The sequence below is a fragment of the Ursus americanus genome, chromosome 2 (genome assembly GCF_024610735.1).
Source record: "Ursus americanus isolate L20-20 chromosome 2, mUrsAme1.1.p, whole genome shotgun sequence".
NCBI lineage: Eukaryota > Metazoa > Chordata > Mammalia > Carnivora > Ursidae > Ursus > Ursus americanus.
Window position 1 is genome coordinate 1614791 of NC_142128.1, and position 18913 is coordinate 1633703.

The window sequence follows — 18913 nt, forward strand, 5'->3', positions numbered from 1 at the left end:
AAGGACCATGTCCTCGTCTTTGCCAGAAGGCAGCCAAGGTCCTGGGGGTGGCACATGAGGGGATTTTGCATGAGTCCCCCGCAGGGACCACCTGCAGAGCCAGGAGGGCAGGGGCAGCCCCAGGGGCCTGTGTGCAGAGGTCGGCCTAGCATGACCCGGGAAGCCCCTGAACCCAGGGCCCTGAGTGATGCCACGGCTCTTAAGCGACAACACGGCACGGCAAGGGGTGTGCTGGAGAAGGCATGAAACGGGGGGCTTTTCGTAGCTGAAACACGACTTGTCCCCTCAAAGCTTCGTAAGCAGGAGGTCCCAGAGGCCAAGAGCATGAGGCACAGGTCCTAGCATCCCCCAGGTGGACCGTCGCTCCCCAGGATGGGCCCACTCGGCCCACGCAGGGTCGGGTTCGGGGCAGACGGGAGGAGTCTTTGCCCAGCAAGCTGGACACCCCACACCTGTGCCTGGAGAGCATTTAGAGACAGATTCAGGCTCCCTCTTCCCTGTCTCCTGAAACTTCAGCACTCAAGGGAACGTTTAAGTAACACGCTCACACACAAAACCTTAATTCTTGCTCTAGCAGACTGTCGAGCCAGACATCGGAAACTCTTCAGGCCCAGGACGATTAGAGAGAGCCTGGCCCCACCCAGGAGGCTGGGAACAAGAACATTCCACCCAGGGCATCTGCACCCAGAGACAGTTCTCATTCCAAACCATGGGCCACAGACCCACCACCACTCACCCTGCGCTCATAGGTCACTGAAGGAAGGGAAGGCTGCCCTCGCCCACAACCTAGGGCAGGGCGGACCCTGCCTGAGAGAGGGAGCCCGGGTCAGCCCCCTGAGCCCCAAAGGGACCACCAGAGTTTGGGGAAGTCTTTGTTGTGATTTAAGAACCCCACAAACATCCCAGGATAAGAGCACAGGCTAAGAAAGCCCCCAGGACGCCCCGCTTTTGATGCAGGGAAGCGGACGCTCTTCTGTGGGGGGACACGAGGCAGCTCCACACAAGCCTGCCTGGTCAACCACATAAACCACCGTGGTTAGAAGTGCCCTTCATCGGGTAGCGATCCTGACAACCATGGGTTCCCGGGGTACCAGACACTCCGGCTGGACGTGGCAGGGATGGGCTGGCGGCTGCTGGCCGGGACGGCAGACACCCCAAGTGGGGTCAGCCCGGGCACCCCTGCCATGCCCCGTACCTTGGTCAGCAGCAGGACCCGCTTCTGCAGTCTCCGCGCCAGGGCCTCCTGCATCTCCCGCTTCTTCCTCTCCTCCAGCAGCTGGCTGCTGACCTGCCGGACCTCCTCCTGGAGCTGCTGCCGGGCCTTCTCCAGCACGCGGGCGCTGCACAAGAAAGTCCAAAGGGCAGAGCAGTGAGACCTGGCCCACAGGACGCCAGCCCAGCCACGGGCCCCCCAGAACCAGGACACGCTCGTCACGCCAGTCCCAAAATAGAGCCGCACGTGCAAGCGGCACGCTGCCATTTCCTCACTGGTGAATAGCTACTTAGAGCTTTTCAGGAGTTTCTGGATTTCAAAGAGACACCCAGGGTGATCCCAGAACACGGCAGGCGGCGGGGGGAGGGGGAGCTCAACCCCACGCACAATGGGAAAAATTGTCAGCAACACGGCGCTTCGGGAGAAAGCACTTCTGAATGAGCTAAATTACCAGCAAGCACTTCCATCCGGATCACAGCAGCCAGATGTGCAGTTGGTGTGGGGGAGGCCCCACCGCCCCGAGCTAGGGCCCGCTCCCACCACGCTGCCCGGCGGGCCACCAGCAGGGGCTCTGACACCCCGGTGGGCCGGGGCACCCCGCGGTGGCTGCTCATGAGAGGCCACACCCCCAGCACGCCCCCCCCCCCAGGTCTGTCCTTCAGACGGCAGGCGACTGTGGGAGGACCGGGTCAGGACCCCGCACTCCTGACCACCCACGGGCTAACACCCGACTCCCTGGCATGGCTGTGACTCACCTTCAGAGCCTGGTCTTTGCCTCTCTTTCCCCCCAAATGCCCTTAGTCTCTCAGTCCTGCCTGGGGCTGCCCTCTGCTTCCGACGTGCTCCTCAACAGCCAAGGGCAGCCAGGGCCCAGCACTAGCAGGAGTCGTCTCAGGCTCCTGAGAACACGCGGCCTCATGATTCTACACCCAGAGTGGCCGACCCCAGGGCCCGATGGACGGGATGATGACCAGGGAAACCCCCAGGGAAGGGAGCTCTGCAGAGAGGGGCCGCAAGGGGCGGTGTCCCGGGAAAGGACCCTCAGTGAGGAGTTAACCCCTCAGGGTGGGGAAAGCACCTCTTTCTGAAGGAAATCCTTACAATCCCAAAAGTCCGGGGAAGCAGAGTATCACTCAGACTGTGCTGTCAGGGACTGTGGTGCGCTCCCAGAGGTGGTGCGGGGGACACGGGACCGCGTCGCCGCTTGGGCTGGGGGCCGCGGAGGGTGCCTACAGGCTCAGCCACACCTGGCCTGTGACCGCATCCTTTCGGCTTTGACTGCCCGACTTGGAGAAAACCTTCGTCTGCGGGGACGGCGGACAGCGCTCGCTTCTATCCCACAACTGAGCATGGGGCTTTGTTATTTAATTCAGGACAGGTGATCACACTGAGAGAACGGACAACGGGCTGGGCCCCTTGCTCTCCCTTCCTTCCGGCCATCCCAGAGTCTCACGCTGAGGTGTGACCCAGCTGCACCGCCGACCGACCACACCTGCCCCCTCCAGGTGCTCCACGACCAGACACATAAAAACAGGCACCCATGTTCACCTGAACAGAACTGTTAAGAGACTACTTTGAGTTCTCATTCCATCTAAACTCTCCACAGGCCAGCCTGAGAATCAAGCACTGGTCCATCGACCCCAGAACCACTGAGCTCAGGTGAGCAGCTCACAAGGGCTTGGAATCTGTGCTCCGACACGGGCGACTGAATGAGAAAGGCCCCATTCCCTCGCTCATGCACGGCAAGGCAAGACCACAGCCAGCACACCGTCCGACCGAGCTACTCAGAGGCTGTCCTGAGCACCGGCTCGCTGGGGACAGCCTTGGGGGAGTCTGCCAAGCCCCCAGCCCCGCCATGTGGGAACACGATGCCCTCTTAGCCATGTGGGGGTCAGACGGGAGACCACCCCCCCCAAGAGCAGGTGGCAGCGGGGGGCAAGCCGGGACACAGGACACCTGTATCCTCGTCTGCTGGCTGCCAGCTCACCGTGCAGGCCCTTAAAGCATCACTGGGCCTCAGACCCCCGGTGTCTGACCGAAGCCCACAGCCCAGTCCTGAAACATCACAGAAACAAGTATGTCAACTCAGAGGCAGCGCCCCCGTGCGTCTGGCGGGGACTGGGCCTTTCAGGGCTTTGGGGCTGAGCTCAGGTTAGCAAAGCCCTCAGGCCCAGTTAGAAAGAACACCTGCTTCTCCCACTGGTATAATGCTCTCCAGGAAACGAGGAAGGGCAGGAAAAACGCCAGAGGACGCATGACCCTGCAGGGTCAGCACAGGGTGGGCAGCCCTGCCCACCGCCGTGGGATGAGCTCCATCCTCAGGGCTGTTGGCCCTGTGCCCCAAGGCCTGACACCCGGTCTGTGCCCAACCGTTCAAAAGACAAAACTGCAGGTAAACCCCCCCCAGGGCACCACAGGGAGCACCACCAAACGCTCCATCCAGGCTTCCCCAGCACCACCAGCAGCCAGACGCACTCGGCCGCTCGCCCAGCGGGGATGGGCCACAGCGACAATTCCGCGGCCCTGCACAAACCCAGGGAACGAGAAGCATGGGCGCGACCTTGTGAGGCTGCAGGCCGACGGGGCGCAGAAACCACATGGCTCACATGAACTGAGACATTGTGACATGAAGGGTCGTTGTCGCTGCCCGTCAAGTCACAGCCGAGACAGAAAGAGAGAGCCCTGACATCACGGAGCAGCCGCCACAGGAAACAGCTCGGTTCCTGGGGCTGCGAGCACCACTGACTGGCGAGTCAGACCTCGGTGGGGGCCCGGATGGTGTAGCCTCCTGCCAGCGCCCCCGCCGCAAAGCAGAGAGTGGGGAGGGGACTAGGGTCCAACCACGCAACTCAGTCACTGCCATGGGCACAGGACGGTCGAGAAGCAAACACACACAGGCATGACTGGCACGCGAGGGGACTTCCAGGAGGAGGCATGCAGGGCAGGGCGCGGGGGCCAAGGGCACGGCTCTATCACACGGGGAAGGAGCAGGGGAGAGGAACCCCAATGTGGGCAAGGAGGGTCTCAGGGCAAATGGTGTTAGAGCAGATGAGCAAATGGCAGTCAGGAAGTGCAGACCACCTCCCCATTTAGATGCCCACCCAGCTGCAAAGGAAAGTAAGGCACAGGCCGGGAATGAGGAGTCAGGAGGGGCTCACTTGTGCGTACAACTCCACAGAGACAGAGTAACGGCTGGCGGCACACTCAGGGGGCCGGCCCCGTGGCGGGATCCGGGCCTCACACGACAGAGGGCAAGGAACAGCGAGGCCCTCAGGAACCAAGAAGGCCTGGTCTCCCACAGGAGCACGGTTTTCTGACGTTTCCATGAACCCAGGCCAAAGTGTCCCAAAGGAGTTGTTCAAACCACCAGCCAGCGGGTGGCCCTGCCCCCGCCCCCACATGCCGAGGGGCAGAAAGGGACCCCACGTGCGCGCCGAGCCCAGGGCCCTGACCCACGACACCAGCGCCCGGACAGCCAACTCTTCGCATTGCCATGTGTTCTCCAGTGAACCTCAGCCATTCTTGGGAAGCAACGAGAAAACTCATAAAACATTAAACCGCTAGTTTCAAGCGTAAGCTGAACTCTGGGGTCACTGGCATTTCCACAGGCCTCTGGGAGTTCAAAACGAAGTGCTCAGTGCTTGAAGGAGAGTCTGCATGCCTATCGATCAAGGCCTTTTTGAGCTGGCGCTGGCTGAAGGAGACGAGGTCTGCACTTCGGAGAAGCATCTTTGTACTGCGGCCCCGAACGTCCTCCTCCTCGGAGAGGCCCCTGCCTGAGAGCACCCACCTTCAAGGAACAGAGGACACAGCTCACTCTGAAGCAGCAGGAGACATTTTAATGACCTTCTTGGAGATACGGCAGATGCAGGCTCTGGCCCTGCACGACCTCTGCAGCACCCCTCCCCCGCTGTCTGTGTTCTCCCAGGGAAGAGCATCGGCCACCCCCCACCGTGCTGCAGAAGGCCCAAGGACCGGCCACCACTCTGGGAAGGACCCGGACAGGGCGGTGCTGTCCATGCAGGAAGGACAGTCATCCCCCAGAGCTCCGTGCCTGGTGTGGGGCCAGGGCCTCGTGCCAAGTCTTGTCTGGCTCATAAACACGGAGCACGCAAACGCCGACAGCCATTGCCACACTCGAACCCAAAACAACAACCGTGAGCCGAGTAAACCTTTAGCCAGTGCACTTGGACAAGGTGTTGGCGCGTAAGCGCGGGACTGTGCTGGCCGCTGCTGACTGCTGCCCAAGAGCAGTAACTGCACAGCACAAGCTAAGCCACGGGGTCTCCAACAGGGGACAGGATAAATAGAACACTGATTTCTAGCAAGTACACTTTTGTGCAAAACTAAAAAACCATTCACAAAACTTTATTCATGCTTTTTTGCAAAATCCCTAAAGCATAATCCTTAGGGCTCTCAGAATGTAGATCAAAGCACTAACTTCTCCCATTTAACAGACAGGGAATTCTGGCCCCAAGTGACTCACACACTCACTCACTCACTCCCTCACATGAGGCCCTGTGCACCCCAAGGGCCACTGCCCAGGCCAAACCACCGTCAAGCAGGTGACCCCACTTCCTGTCTAGGTATTCGGGCTCCCAGGCTGAGTCAGGATGGATGGAAACACAGGTCCAGCCCCAGACAGCACAGGGCCTGGCGGCAGCTGCCCACACCACAAAAACATGGCTGCCAAGCTCTTGGTTCCATCGAGGCTCAGCGGGGAATGTTGAGAAGCTGAACATTCTAGAAGTCTGTGTGTCCAGCAGAAGGAAGGGACGAGCCGTAAAAGGACAGGGCAGGGCTAAGGGCCAACGAGTGGACAGCAGGTAGAGCTGGCTGATCCAACACAGGGAGGTATAACCGGCGTGCAGGTCACGTGCTGTTCCTGGGCACAGGACAGCCACCCTGTGTGACACCAGGCTTGGAGGACACGGCCAGACTCTCAGCTGACACTGGATCACCAGCAGCTGGATGGCTCAGGGCTGCCAGGATGCCCTGGGGCCAAAGACAGGGCAGGAGGACAACCAGCCAGAAGGAACCCAAGGGACAGGGCAAGGTGCACAGAGCCCTGAAGGGGCCAAACTCCAGCCAACCCGGAGCACAGCAAGGGGGCAGCGCAGGGGCAAAGGCCGGGGGAGACCCCACTACCTGGGTGAGGAGTGACTGGGGGCCCAGGCACAGAGAAGGGGGTGGGGCAGGACTGAGGGCCTTCAGGACTGAGGGGCCGTGCAGGCTTCAGGTGGTCTTAGGGACAGGGAATGACTCTCAAGAGTCATCCCCAGGTGGAAGGCTGCTTGGTGAGGGTCAACCTCCAGCCAGAGCGGCTGCCCCGCTGGCTGCCCGGTCCTGTGTGACAAGGATTCCCCTGTGGACTTCGGGTTTCCTTCTGGAAGGTGTAGCCGGGCCGGGGCAGTGGCGTGGGGCAGGGGAGTGGGATCAGCACATTTCAACACAACACAGACAAGCACGAGGTCACACACTAAGTGGGTTGACAGGGGCTCCATGCCTCAGCCCCTTCCCACTCCTACCAGTCCCCCAGCCTCCACCACCTGGGTCGCGGTGCACGGCAGGCACACGGCCTGGAACACCCTCCCACCTCCCGTGACCATCTCACAGCCTCGATGTGACACCCGTCAGATCACCAGCTTCCCTCCCGCCATCTTCAAGTCTTCATCGTTTGTGTTCATGTCATGCTTTCTGTACTCACATGTGTTCATCTGCTTAGTGCCTCCATTCCCAACTCGTCCCACCAGGCTGGGGAGGCATTTACTCACCACTCCACACTCGAACGCAAGCGTGAGGTCATCAAACGCTCACCTTACAGTTCCAAAGGACGGCAAGCCTCCGTCCCCAGTCTGGCCCCTGGAGTTCACTGATGGCTCGGGGCTCCCGGACCAGCCAAGATGAGAGGAGAACGGATATCCGGGCCTCCGGAAAGGGTGACTCAGGCAAGCGTGCAGCAAGGGCTTCCGTGAGTGGAAACCAGAGGGACACAGATGGGTTTTGGGAGACTTGGCCAATAGGAGGGGAGGGCGGGGGGCACGGGAGGACCCTGCTCAAGGCCAGGCTGAGGAGAGCGTGCCCTGCCCAACTCTGGAGGAATCTACCAGCAGTGCACACCGCACACACTCTGAAATGGAACGCCTTCATGAGTAACCCCGGCAAACCGTTCAACGGGACAGCTTCCCCAGCATGGCGCACACATCCTGCAGCCACAAAAAACACGTGCCCAGCTATGTTCCTGGGAAACGCGGCAGCTTGGGAAGGCGGGCACGCAGAAACGCTGTCCCAGAGGCAGCCCTGTGCCATGGGCAGGCTTCTACTCACAAATTCCCTGCCAAGTGAGGCTCTGGCCACCACAGTGGCCAGGCACGCCTGCCTGGAAGCTTTCAACACACACAGCCCACGGCCAATCCCAGGGCACTGGCGAGAGCGGGACGCTAACCATGGCCTGGATTCCCCTGGCTAGAGAGCTCCAAGAAAGCCAGTGGGAGCCCACTCAGCATCTGAGTGCTCGGGTGCTCCCAGCAAGCCTGACCTTCCATTTCCTCCCCAGTAAAAGGGAAGCCACCGATCTCTGTCCTGCTGTGCCTAACGGGCAACAGGGAATCTAAGGAGACACAGATACAAAGTGCAAGGCAAGTGTGAACTCCCCTGCCGTGCCCCTGCCTTCACGGGGAGTGGGGGGGGGGCACTCAGCTGGGGTGGAGAAGCCATGGTGCAGCCTCGTCCAGTGCTGGCCAAGATCTCCTTGAAAGACTCCTGGCTGAGACTTGCACCAGAATATGCTTTCCAAAGCTGCACATGGAACAGAGGTGAAAGCAGAAGAGGTCAGCAGCCGGGGTCTCCACAGAAGTCAGACAGGCTGCCCGGCATGCAACGGGCTGTGTGAGAAGAGGACACCCCTGCACGCCTGGTCCTGGTGCTGACCCACAGCAGTCAGAGGACAGGGCCCCCAGCCCCCTGGTGAGGGAACGTGCACGGGGGCGCCCTCTCACGGTGGGGCCAGCCTTGCCCAGCACAGTGAGGGCAGGTCTTGGGGACAGCAGTGCGACCACAGGCTCCATCAGTCTGGCCACGTGCTAGCTGTGGCACGATGTGCACCACGTGCAGGGGGAAGGGAGAAGAGGGCAGAGGCGGGCGGCGCCTCCTCGGTGGGTCCTGCTCAGACTCACTGGAGGGGCTGCCTTGGCAAGGGAGCAGTGAGCCTCACCCCAGCGCCCCTCGACGCCTGGGCCGGGTGGCACGCAGCTGTCCTCATGCATGCCATCTGATTCCCATCCTAAATGTCTCCCAGTGTCATTACACATTTCTCTGAAAAATAAAAATGGAAACCCAAACAACGAAACAAAACCAGAGAAGGAGAAATGCGAAAACCCCGCTCAAAGGAGGGGCAGGCGGGGCAAGCCAGGCATCCGCACCCCGGCCCCCGACCACGTGCCCCAGCGCCGCCTCGGATGAGCCTGCTGCCCCAGCGTCTCAAGCCGGATGACCAGGTCCACGCCGTACACACTCCCGACGACCTTGGGATGGGAGAAGGACAATCACCTTGTGCTTGCGATTCAATCCCACCACGAGGAATAATCTGATGTAGCTGATCCGTTCCCAGCTGCACACAAACAGGTGGGGCTGCCTCCAAATCACAGGCGCGGGGAGTCCACGTGTGGCGAGCTCTGCGTGCCCGGCACACGGCAGAATGAGCTCAACACCCGCCCCAGGCCACCGAGACGCAGCAGGTGAGGACCCTCAAGTCCTCCGGGACCACAGCCACACACTCTGGTGCTGCCGACCACATCCCTGAGGTTGAGGGTGTGTGCACAGCCCAGGGTCAGAACACAGGGAGTCACACAAGGAGCAGGGAGTAGGGCCAGGAGGGGAGCCCAGCCAAAGGTGCCGCGTTCCCGCTCTTCCACCCACGCGCGGCTGACTGTCCACCGCCTGCTTTTGGAAAATAAAATGTGGCTGGAATACAGCCACACCTGGTCATTCATGTGGCATCTGTGGCCGTTTTCATATAACAGATTCTGTGGCCAAAAAGGGCAAAAGCCATTGACTAGCTGGCTCCCTGCAGACACCGGTTACCAGTCCCTGCCCTCTACCACAAGTGCCGGATTTAAGGTTTGGAAAGGCGCGAGGAGTGGAGGCAGACAGACCCCTGCCCCAAGGAGCTCCCCACCAGCCTGCTGATGGCCACAGGCACACATGCCGGCCTGGACGGCCCAGGGTCACGTGCATGCGGCGCTCGCTCCTTTCCAAAGACTCACGCCATCCCCCCACGACTGCCACCTGCTCGCTCACGTCCACACCTTCCTGTGAGACCCCCAGATTCTCTCATCTGCAAAGGGCGAGAGCAGCTCCAGTCTGAAGCCACGGCCACCACGCCCCATGTGACAGCGAACACTGAGATCTGTCCGGGGCACCTCTGAAGTCGGGCTGCATGGGCACTGGGCTCTGCGGAGGAGCAGACCTGGGTGTCCTCCCGCCTTCCCAGTGACTCCGTCTGCCCCACAGACTGAAGCTGGGGGCCGGGGGTGTGTAAAAACCCTAGAAGGGGCTCCCACCCAGCCTCTCCTAAGTTTACAAGGGAGGGCAGGAGGCCAACAGAGGCCCGGCCGAGGCGGGAGGCGTCAAGGCAGGAGAGGTGGTGGTAGATGAGCCGGCAGAATCGCCCCCACATCTCTCTCTGGCGTCAGCCAACAGCCCACTAGCAGCTCCACGGCTGAGGCACCCGACATGCCGAGGATCGATGGACAGCCGCGGTTGCGCGGGCAGAGCTGCGGCCTCACACGGCACAGCCGGCGACCAGCACCAGCAGTCCAGCAGCGTCCTTCCAGCCACCTGGCGGTGCCTGATTACTAAAGCCTGTCCTGCCTGTTTACTTTCCCGTCGATTCTGCTGTCCTCGACCCAAAGCACGAGTCAATACCCGGTTAGGTGTGGCCCCTCTGTGGGGACGCTGATGCTGACCCCCTCCTGGAGAGCCGCTGTCCCCCCCACCCCGGGGAGGAGCCCCCATCAGGGAGGCAGGACATGGGGGCCACGTGCGGGCACGCTGGGGAGGAGCGCTCCCTCCACGTGCCCGTGGCTGACAAGCTCTCTAAGGCCTGGCACCCCACTAATAAACATCTCTAAAGCATTTCCCCTGCTGAACAACAGAAATGAAAGGAGAAAATGAGATTTTAAAAAATCATTAGTTTCTGTTTTACGATTTTTTTAGTGAAGCTGCGACAGGAGAAGCATCTGCTCAGCCATCACCGTGCCGACACAGCAGCTCACTTATTAACCCGCTTCCTGCTCAGCCCAGGCTCGGGGGCCTGGAGAGCTGACACTTGAGAAATGCCAGCTCCGAGCAGTTTATTTCCTCTTGAACTTTAACAACTGACTAAGACAGAAATGACCTTTAGAAGGAAGGGCTAGCGCTTGTCGGGACTGCGGGAGCATGGCTCTGCTCCGTGGCAGAAGAGGTGCCGGGCAGGCTCCGCGTGCGGAGGCCGCTGCCACGGAACCACGCCTCTGCGGGTGACCAGGCGCCTGGGCAGAAGGGCTCCCAGCTCTCCCACTGTGGCAGTGGAGGCTGGCGTGGGGGCTCCAGACACACCCGGACGACCTCCTACATCGCGTTCCCTGGGGCCCAGAGGCACGTGGGACACAGCCAGCTTCAGACCCGGCCTCCAGAACGTGCCAGCACAGGACTGTGGGGCGAGGACACGAAGACTCCCCGACACACTGTGGGCACCACCTCTCCCGTCTTCTGGGTGCACCCTGCACATCACCTTCCAACGTGTGCATCCGAGGGGGGTTTGAACCAAGAGTGCCGGCAGAAGGGCGGGAATGGGGTGGTGGTGGGCATTCAGCTTTATTCCCCAGACCGGACAATACGGTTCCAAGTTTGGAAGTGTCTGAATAGATAGTGTAGAAAAATAAAGGTCTGGTGTAATTACAAATACTTTGCTAGTTTTCTGAAATTCCTGAAGGAGAAAAGGAGCCTGGACAACCAAGAGGACAGTTAGGGCAGTGCTGGCATGCCACGTGGCCCCACTGCCACACTCGGGAGAGGAGCCAGTGACCTGCAGGTCGTGGGAGCGGCCACAGACAGTGAGGGCCCACTACACCCACAAGGCAGGGGCGACGCAGGGACATCCAGCAGCCCGTCCACCAGAGCAGACCCAACAGGTGAACACCAAGAACAGCCAGCCTCCCGGGCCACGGCTCCGGGCACTGGGGCTCACCCCTGCCGTGCCCCCGAACCTCCCCGAGGCTTGCACGGCCAGGCCCCAGGGAGCACCGTTGGGGCAGGAAGGAAGGAGCCGGCAGACAGGACAGAGGCAAGAGCATGACCTCAACGAGGGGACCCGCCTGTTGTGGCCCATCTTTCTTCCCGCTGGAGACAGGGACGTAGCCCTGAGCCTGCACGAGACACGACCCCTGGCCCAGAGGCAGCCACGGACTCAGTGTTCACGCAGCCGACGAATCAGTGCACGCTGAGTGTCAAGGACCAGCCCAGGGGAGCAGACATGGGGCGAGAGCCTTCACGGAGCTCACGGGCAGGATACAGGGCAGGATGGGTCTGACCAGCAGAGGCCAGGAGGACAGGCAAAAGGACTGAAAATCCATAAAATGCTCCAAGGCCCAGCCTTGCTTTGCCCAGACACAACAAGGCTCCAGCAACCACCTACATACAGAGACTGACAGACGATCACACTGTTCCCCGTGGCCCCAAGTTCATCATGGCCACGCTCCCACTCATCACACACAGAGATCGGTGACTGGAAGACTGTGTCCCCTCAAGTGATCCCTTCACGGCCAGTCACACAACCGGCAAACTCCGGGGAGCAGCGCCCCATCCTGACGCAAGGGGATGCACCCCCAGGAGCCTGAGCCACAGCCCTGCCCCCACCAAGGAGTGATGTGCCCCGAGTTCACGCCGCCCGAGGCCCCAGTGAGCACCTGAGGTCCCAGTGAGCTGTCTACTGCAGCACCGAGCCCACTCGAGGCACGCCCTCCACACACCTACCCCTTGTCCCCAAACCACCAAGGGCCAAGGACCTGCCCTGCCCTGTGCATCCCTCCGCCCACCCCACTTACACAGAAGGGGGGGCATCTGCTCAATGAGCCTCTCGGTCCCTAACATTACAAAACCATTTATTAAATAACTGACTTGTTGTTTGAGATAAAATCTACACAAAATAAAATTCACCATTTTATCCATGTTAAAGTGAACAATTCAGTGTTTTTTAGTATATTTGCAACAGTATCCAAACATAACACAAATTCGAGACTTCCTCACCCCAAGCCCATGGGCAGCCCCTTCTATCCGCTCCGCAGCCCCCGGTGCCCATAACCTACTGCCGTGTCTGGGGATTCACCTAGTGTGGACGTTCCATCCCGTGCAATCGGGCACCACGGGGCCTAGCTCACTGAGCACCACGGGGTCCGGCCTTACAGTACCAGGTGTGTCCGCACGGGGCTTTGATTAGGGATGAGCAGCGCTCCACGGGATGGGTGCGCCACGCCTGGTTTATCTGCACGACGCTCGGCAGATGTCTGGGTTCTGTCTGTCTTCTGGCTGTGAGCGCTCCAGTGCGGGTTTCCAGGTGAATGTCGTTTTCAACCCCCTCAGGAACGGCACTACACGTGGATATGCCGGACCAGACTCCGCGTGATCCTTCTGAGGACCCATCACACTGGTTCCCGCAGCGGCCGCACTGCCTCGCACCCCGCCCACAGTCTGCAAGGCTCCAGTTTCCCCACAGCCTCAACTGACACGGGTTACTTTCCGTCGTCTTACGTTCCTGTTCTAGAGACGTAACACGTCACGACGCACGACCACAGAAGTTTACTGCTCCAGGAGCTACGCCGTGCTCCCCCTGCTCCTGGCCGTCCCTGCAGGCGTGAAGCGACGTCTCACGGTAGTTTCGACGCTCTTCACGTGATTGTTGCGTATCTGTAGAAACGTCTACTTACATTTTTGCCCTTTGTGTTTGCAGTGAAGTATACATAGCATACATTTTAACCATTGCTAAGTTTACACTCCTGGGGCATCGAGCTCATACACACACTTGTGCAGCCGCCACCACCCATCTCCAGAATGTTCCGTCTTCCCACACTGAGACTCTGTCCCCGTGAAACACTGACCCCTGCCCCTCCCCCAGCCCTGGCCCTGCCCTCTACTTTGTGTCTGAGTTTGACGACATGACTCCAGGGACCTCATGTGAATGGGATCCTACAGTGTTTGTCTTGTGTCCAGGTTCTTTCACCGAGCACCACGTCCTCAAGGCTCATCCACACTGGAGCAGGTACCAGAACTCCCTTCCTTCTATTGTTTTTTAATATTTATTTATTTGAGAGATGGAGAGAGGCAGAGGGAGAGGGAGAAGCAGACTCCCCGCCGAGCAAGGAGCCCGACGTGGGACTCGATCCCAGGACCCTGAGATCATGACCTGAGCCGAAGGCAGACACTTCACCGACTGAGCCACCCAGGCGCCCCAGAATTCCCTTCCTTTTAAAGGTGAGTGACAACCACGTTGTCAGGATACATCCCTTTTTTTAATTATTTAATTAATTCACCTGCTGACAGGCCGGTGGGCTGCTTCCCGCTGTGGACTGCCACGAACACCGTGCCCACACACATGGGTGTGCAAGCACCCGCTCAAGCCGCCCCGTCTTCCACAGCACCAGCACCGTGCTGCATGGAATGGTGGCGACTTCTCTACTTCCTCGTCAACCCTTGTTGTTTCCTGGCTTTTTGACAGTTGCCATCCTAACCCCATCGCATACAGGCCATCTGCGTGTCATCTGTGGAGGGATGTCTGTTCGGGCCCCTCGTCTGTTTTTAAATTCAGTTTTTAGTCTTTTTGACATTGAGCTGCGAGAATTCTTTATATGTTCTGAATGCCAGATCCTCATTAAATATATGATTTGCGAGTCTCTTCTCCCATTCTGTGGGCTGACTTTTCATCACTTTCCTAACACAGTCCTTTGACCCATGTGTTTAATTTTGATGAAGCAGTCTGTGCTTCTGGCATCGTATTTAAGAAGCCACTCCCTTGTCCAAGGTCACAAAGACTTAGGACACCAGTGTTTCTTCCAAGAGTTCACAGTGTTAGCTCTTGCGTTCAGGTCTATGGCCCACCTGAGTCACTGTTCGTGTGCAGGTGAAGGCAGGGGCCCAAACGCATGCTTCTGAAATTGCGCACCATAAGATGGGGTAGAAAGGGATTCCTCCCCTTCTATGTTTTGGAATAGTTTGAGAAAGTTTAGTGTGAGTTCCTTCTTTAAACGTAACATGGAATTCACCGATGAGGCCATCTGGTCCTGGGACTTTCTTTGCTGAAAATACTGTAGCTGCTGATTACTGATCACACAGGCCTATCTGTAGCTCCCGTGTCTGCGATCCGTTCTGACACTCCATGGGCTTCACCGAGACGGCCTGACGTGTGGGCACACGACCCCCCACGACGCTCTCTCACAGGCCTTTCTCCCTCCATGGAGCCCGAGGCGATGTCCCCACTCCCACTCCTGCTTTGCTAACACTTCTCTCCCATTTCCTCGGTCAGTCCAGCTAAAAGTTTGTCCATTTTATTCATCTTTTCAAATAAATAACTTTCTATTTGTTCTTTTCTCTGTCCTCTCTTTCGTTCATCTCTCATTTTTATTATTTCCCCCTAGCTTGCTGTAGATTGAGTATGCTCTTCTTCCAGCTTGCTAAGGTGGGAAGCTACCAATTTGAGATCTTTCTTTTGTAACGCAGGCCTTTAGAGCCGGAAGTTTCCGTACGAGCACCGTGTGTGCTGCGTGTGCCTCCCACTCACCCCCCAGTCGTTTCTAATTCCCCGTGTTTCTCCTTCGACTCATCAGTATTGGGGAGCGTGTGGTTTGATGTCCACCTGTCTGTGGATTGTCCAAATTTCCCTCTGTCGCTGACTTCTAACATTCATCCCTCTGTGGTAGGAGAACATACTCTGTGGGACTCTGAACGTTTTCAATGAGGTGCATTTGGTGGCATAGCTTGCGGTCTGCCGCACGTAACGCCCCCGGATGCCGGAGAGGATGTGGCTTTTGCATCAGACAGAATCTGGGCGCCACAGATGCCTCCTCGCCTCAACCTCCTCACCCACAAATGGGGACAAAAACCCCTACCTCATGAGCTTCTTATAGGAATTCGAGGAGAGGAAGCCCATCAGGGGAGTCTGAATACCAGCCGTGGGCACCGTGGGAGCAAGGTGACACTCAAGGTAAGCCCACAGGACACCAGTGCCACTCCTCCCTCGTCAGGCACGCTGGCTCGCCACGCTGATGCCAGGGTGACGCAGTGATTTACGGAACCTCGGGGGCAGGCGGGGAGCAACAGGCCCACAGCACAGACGCGGGCAGAGGTGCAGGGGCTGGCAAACCCGCGGGCGGACCCGGCCTGGAGACCACAGCGGGCAACGTTTCTGGGGCTTCTGGGAGGGCGCTGCAGGTGCGGTCCAGGAGCCACGCACTGAAGGCTGCAGCCTTGTCTCAGTGCCGCCCTGTCTCCCGAGGAGCCCCCTTCCTGTGTGCACGTCACCAGTGCCTTTCAGGATAAGAACCCCGCTCAGCAGTCCCACGGGCCTGCGGCGCCCAGCAAGACGAGGAAGCGGGCTGGCGACAAAGAAAAGTGCTTCCCTCCACACAATTTCTTCACAGGAAACGGATTTCAAAGTGGCCATCTGTTTACGAGATTAGCATCCCAAAGCTACACAGCCAGCTCTGGCCGAGCCCGAACTTCATCACAGGAGTAGAAAAAGTCCCATTTAAATGATAATAGTGCGAGGTGCTTACAAAGCATTTTTCTGGAAAGAAGATCCCAACTGCACCTGACTGCTTCCTGGCAGAGCAAGGACTAAGGGCCGGACCACACCTGCTCCTCTCTCTGCCGGCCCCCTCCTATACCTGGCCAGGCTGAGTCACTGAGCAGGGACAGCAAGCTGGGGCACCCTGACCAGGTGACTGCTTGCTCAGGCTGAGCCCCGACCCGCTCTGGGCACACCCGCCTGGAGGAGACCTCACCTGCCTGCAGCCTCGCTTCCACGGCCTCTCCCTCCCCCAGCCGCCGCCCCAGCCATCCGCTCCTTTAGACGCCCCTTTCTTTCCCCACTGGTCTCTCCCTGGCATCTCCCGCTGTCTCTGCCACCTGGGCCAGCCCCTGCCCAGCCCAAGTTAGACCCAGCTCCCTAGATCCCACAGCATCTCAGCACAGCACACAGTGGGCCCCTTCCTCCATTTCCACCAGACGGAGAGCTGCAGGAGGGCAACGCCATGCACGGCACCCAGCACCTAGGAGGTGGTCAGCAAAATATCCTCAACGAGTGAAGGGCAGACAAGGAGTCCAGCACACCCCAGGGCTGGGTGATTGAGACGGGGTGTGCGTGGCAGGGGAGTGCCACGTGCCCACCAGGCGTCTGCCAGCACAGGCCCAGGAAGCACTGGGGCCAACCCAGCTGCGGAGGAGCCATGGGAGAGGCCCTTCAGCGCTGCAGTGAGGAGCGCAGTCCGCAAAGGGAGGGCAGCACCTACAACACGCGGTAAGCACCGGCTGGCATCAGCCGCTCAGGGCTTGGGGAGCGCTCCCCAGCCACGTGCGCGTGCCCAGCGCACCAGCACCTCCGTGGCAGCCCACACGTGACTGGTGCACCACCCGCCCCCAACCCATCGGGAACACCCGCAGGAGAGAGTCGCCCTGCGGGGACCCCTCCACTCGGCTTTCCCTTCCTGCCACGGTCGCCGGCGCCACGTCAGCAGCTCCTGCTCCTGTGCACTCCGCTGCAGCCGAGGGCGTGGCCGGCCAAGTGGCCCAGAGGCGCGGAGGGAGAGGAAGAGGCGGGCCCAGCAGGCAGATGAAGGGGCGGGAGTGAGGCACAAGCGTGAGAGCGCCGTGCACATCAGGACGGAGTCGTGCAGCTAGAGGCACGTACTCGCAGACACACGGCCATCATGCAGGGGTTACTGCGACCCGAAGCCCCTGCAGTGAAGACGGGGATCGAGATGCTGATCGCGACGGTGACTGAGGGTAGCGGCCACCGTGGGTGCCAGCCCCGCCCTCAGCACTGCGCACCCTCGGCTCCACCGGCCTCGCGGCAGTCCCTGCAAGGAGGCGCTCACAGCACCCCCAAGGAAAAGTAAAGAAAACAGGGTTCAGGAAGGCTAAGACTCGGACTCAGTATGGAGCAGAGCCAAGACCAGAAACCGGGTCTGTGTGACTGATGGCCATGCTCTCAAGCACAGTCTGGAGCAGTGAGTGGGGTTCCTGGGCCACAGATCTGAGCACTGTCTCCCTGTCATACCAAATGGGAAAAGCCAGACGACGTCACGGAAGAAAAGACCCCAACATGAGCAACAAAAAAGATAAAGTAACAGTGTGAAATGCAAAGATAATTTTAAATACTAGGGAAGACAGAGAAAGTCAAACCAACTCCTCGAACAGAATATTCAAGAGTCAACATCATTAAGATGTCCACTCCCCTAAATTAGCCTGTATGTGTAAGGCAATGGCAATTAGAACGTCTCTTATTTGAAACGAAGCAACCACACCTGGAGTTCATATGGAGAGAGAAACAAGCGGGACACGAGGCGCTCTGCCGAAGACAAAGACGTGAGGAGGACCCCGCCACACAGGCACGTGGACGCCGCACGTGGCCACCGGAACCAAAGCCGCGTGTCCTCACGCTCAGATCAAGGAAACAGGACTGAAAACGCCTAAGTCAGCGGAGCCCAGTGTCAAGAAAGGCTGTCTGTCCACAGACTCTTGTATGGACAAGTGGAAGTCTCTGGAACACGTGGTAAGAGCGCATTGCTCCGATCACAAGACAGCCTCAGGGGCCAGGGGTTCTAGACACAAGACATAGAGCCGTGACACAGCAAACTGCGGGAGGGCGTTCACGACTCGGGAAAGAGGACGTCCTCTCCGCACTCATTCAGAAGCAAACACAAAACAGAAGCGCTGAAAGAAAAGGCTCATGTACTCAACTAGATAACAACTAAAAATTAATGTCTGCAGGAAAATTTCATGAGCAAACAGAGGGAAATGTCAAACTGGGAAACCATATTTCCAGACAAAGGGCTAATTTCCTCAAGCTATTAAAAGCTTCTCTAAAATTTAATTTTTAACAAGACAGAAAAACGGACAAAGGTTCTGAGCAAATGAGAAAAATACGTAAGTCACATCTACGTGGAGAGCACTTCAGAAAGGAAGACACTCGATGGGTCAGCAAGCGCTTGAGGAGGGGCGGGGTGTGCGGGGTGACGAGGAAAGTGCGTGGGAGCAGCATGAGCAGCCACGCCCCGGGCCTCCGCGGCACCTGCGCGACCCACCACGCAGGTGCGGCGAGGGTGCGTGCGAAGCAAGCCGGCGGCGTCTCCCGAGCAGAGCGGACACCGGCACACGCCACGTTCTGTGCCGAGGAAGCGCTCAAACACACCTGCACAGAAATACTGCCGACATTCCTAGCGGGAGAAGGACCAACAAGCTGTGGTGGACCCTGGCAGAAGCTCGCTGGGCAGCAAGGGGGACCGAACCCACCCAGCAGCAGGGGGCGGGGCAGGCACTGGTGGGGTGGGCACATGGGGAACCCGATTTCCCAGGACATGTGTGCTTGAGGGCAAGTGTCGCGTCATACGTGGGGTGTCAGCGTTTGACCGTATGTAATGACAGCTCGATAAGGTGCTATTTAATAGAAAA

General features: G+C 59.1%; 1 protein-coding gene across 2 annotated transcripts in view; it reads right to left on the reverse strand.

Annotated features, from left to right (window-relative positions):
• Nucleotides 1-18913, reverse strand: part of MAD1L1 (mitotic arrest deficient 1 like 1) — a 337452-nt gene that overhangs the window by 202325 nt on the left and 116214 nt on the right. For both annotated transcript variants that reach the window (XM_045813334.2, XM_045813335.2), the window contains one exon: nucleotides 1196-1340. In XM_045813334.2, coding sequence (XP_045669290.2) covers nucleotides 1196-1340 — 145 coding nt within the window. The remainder of the gene's footprint in view (nucleotides 1-1195; nucleotides 1341-18913) is intronic.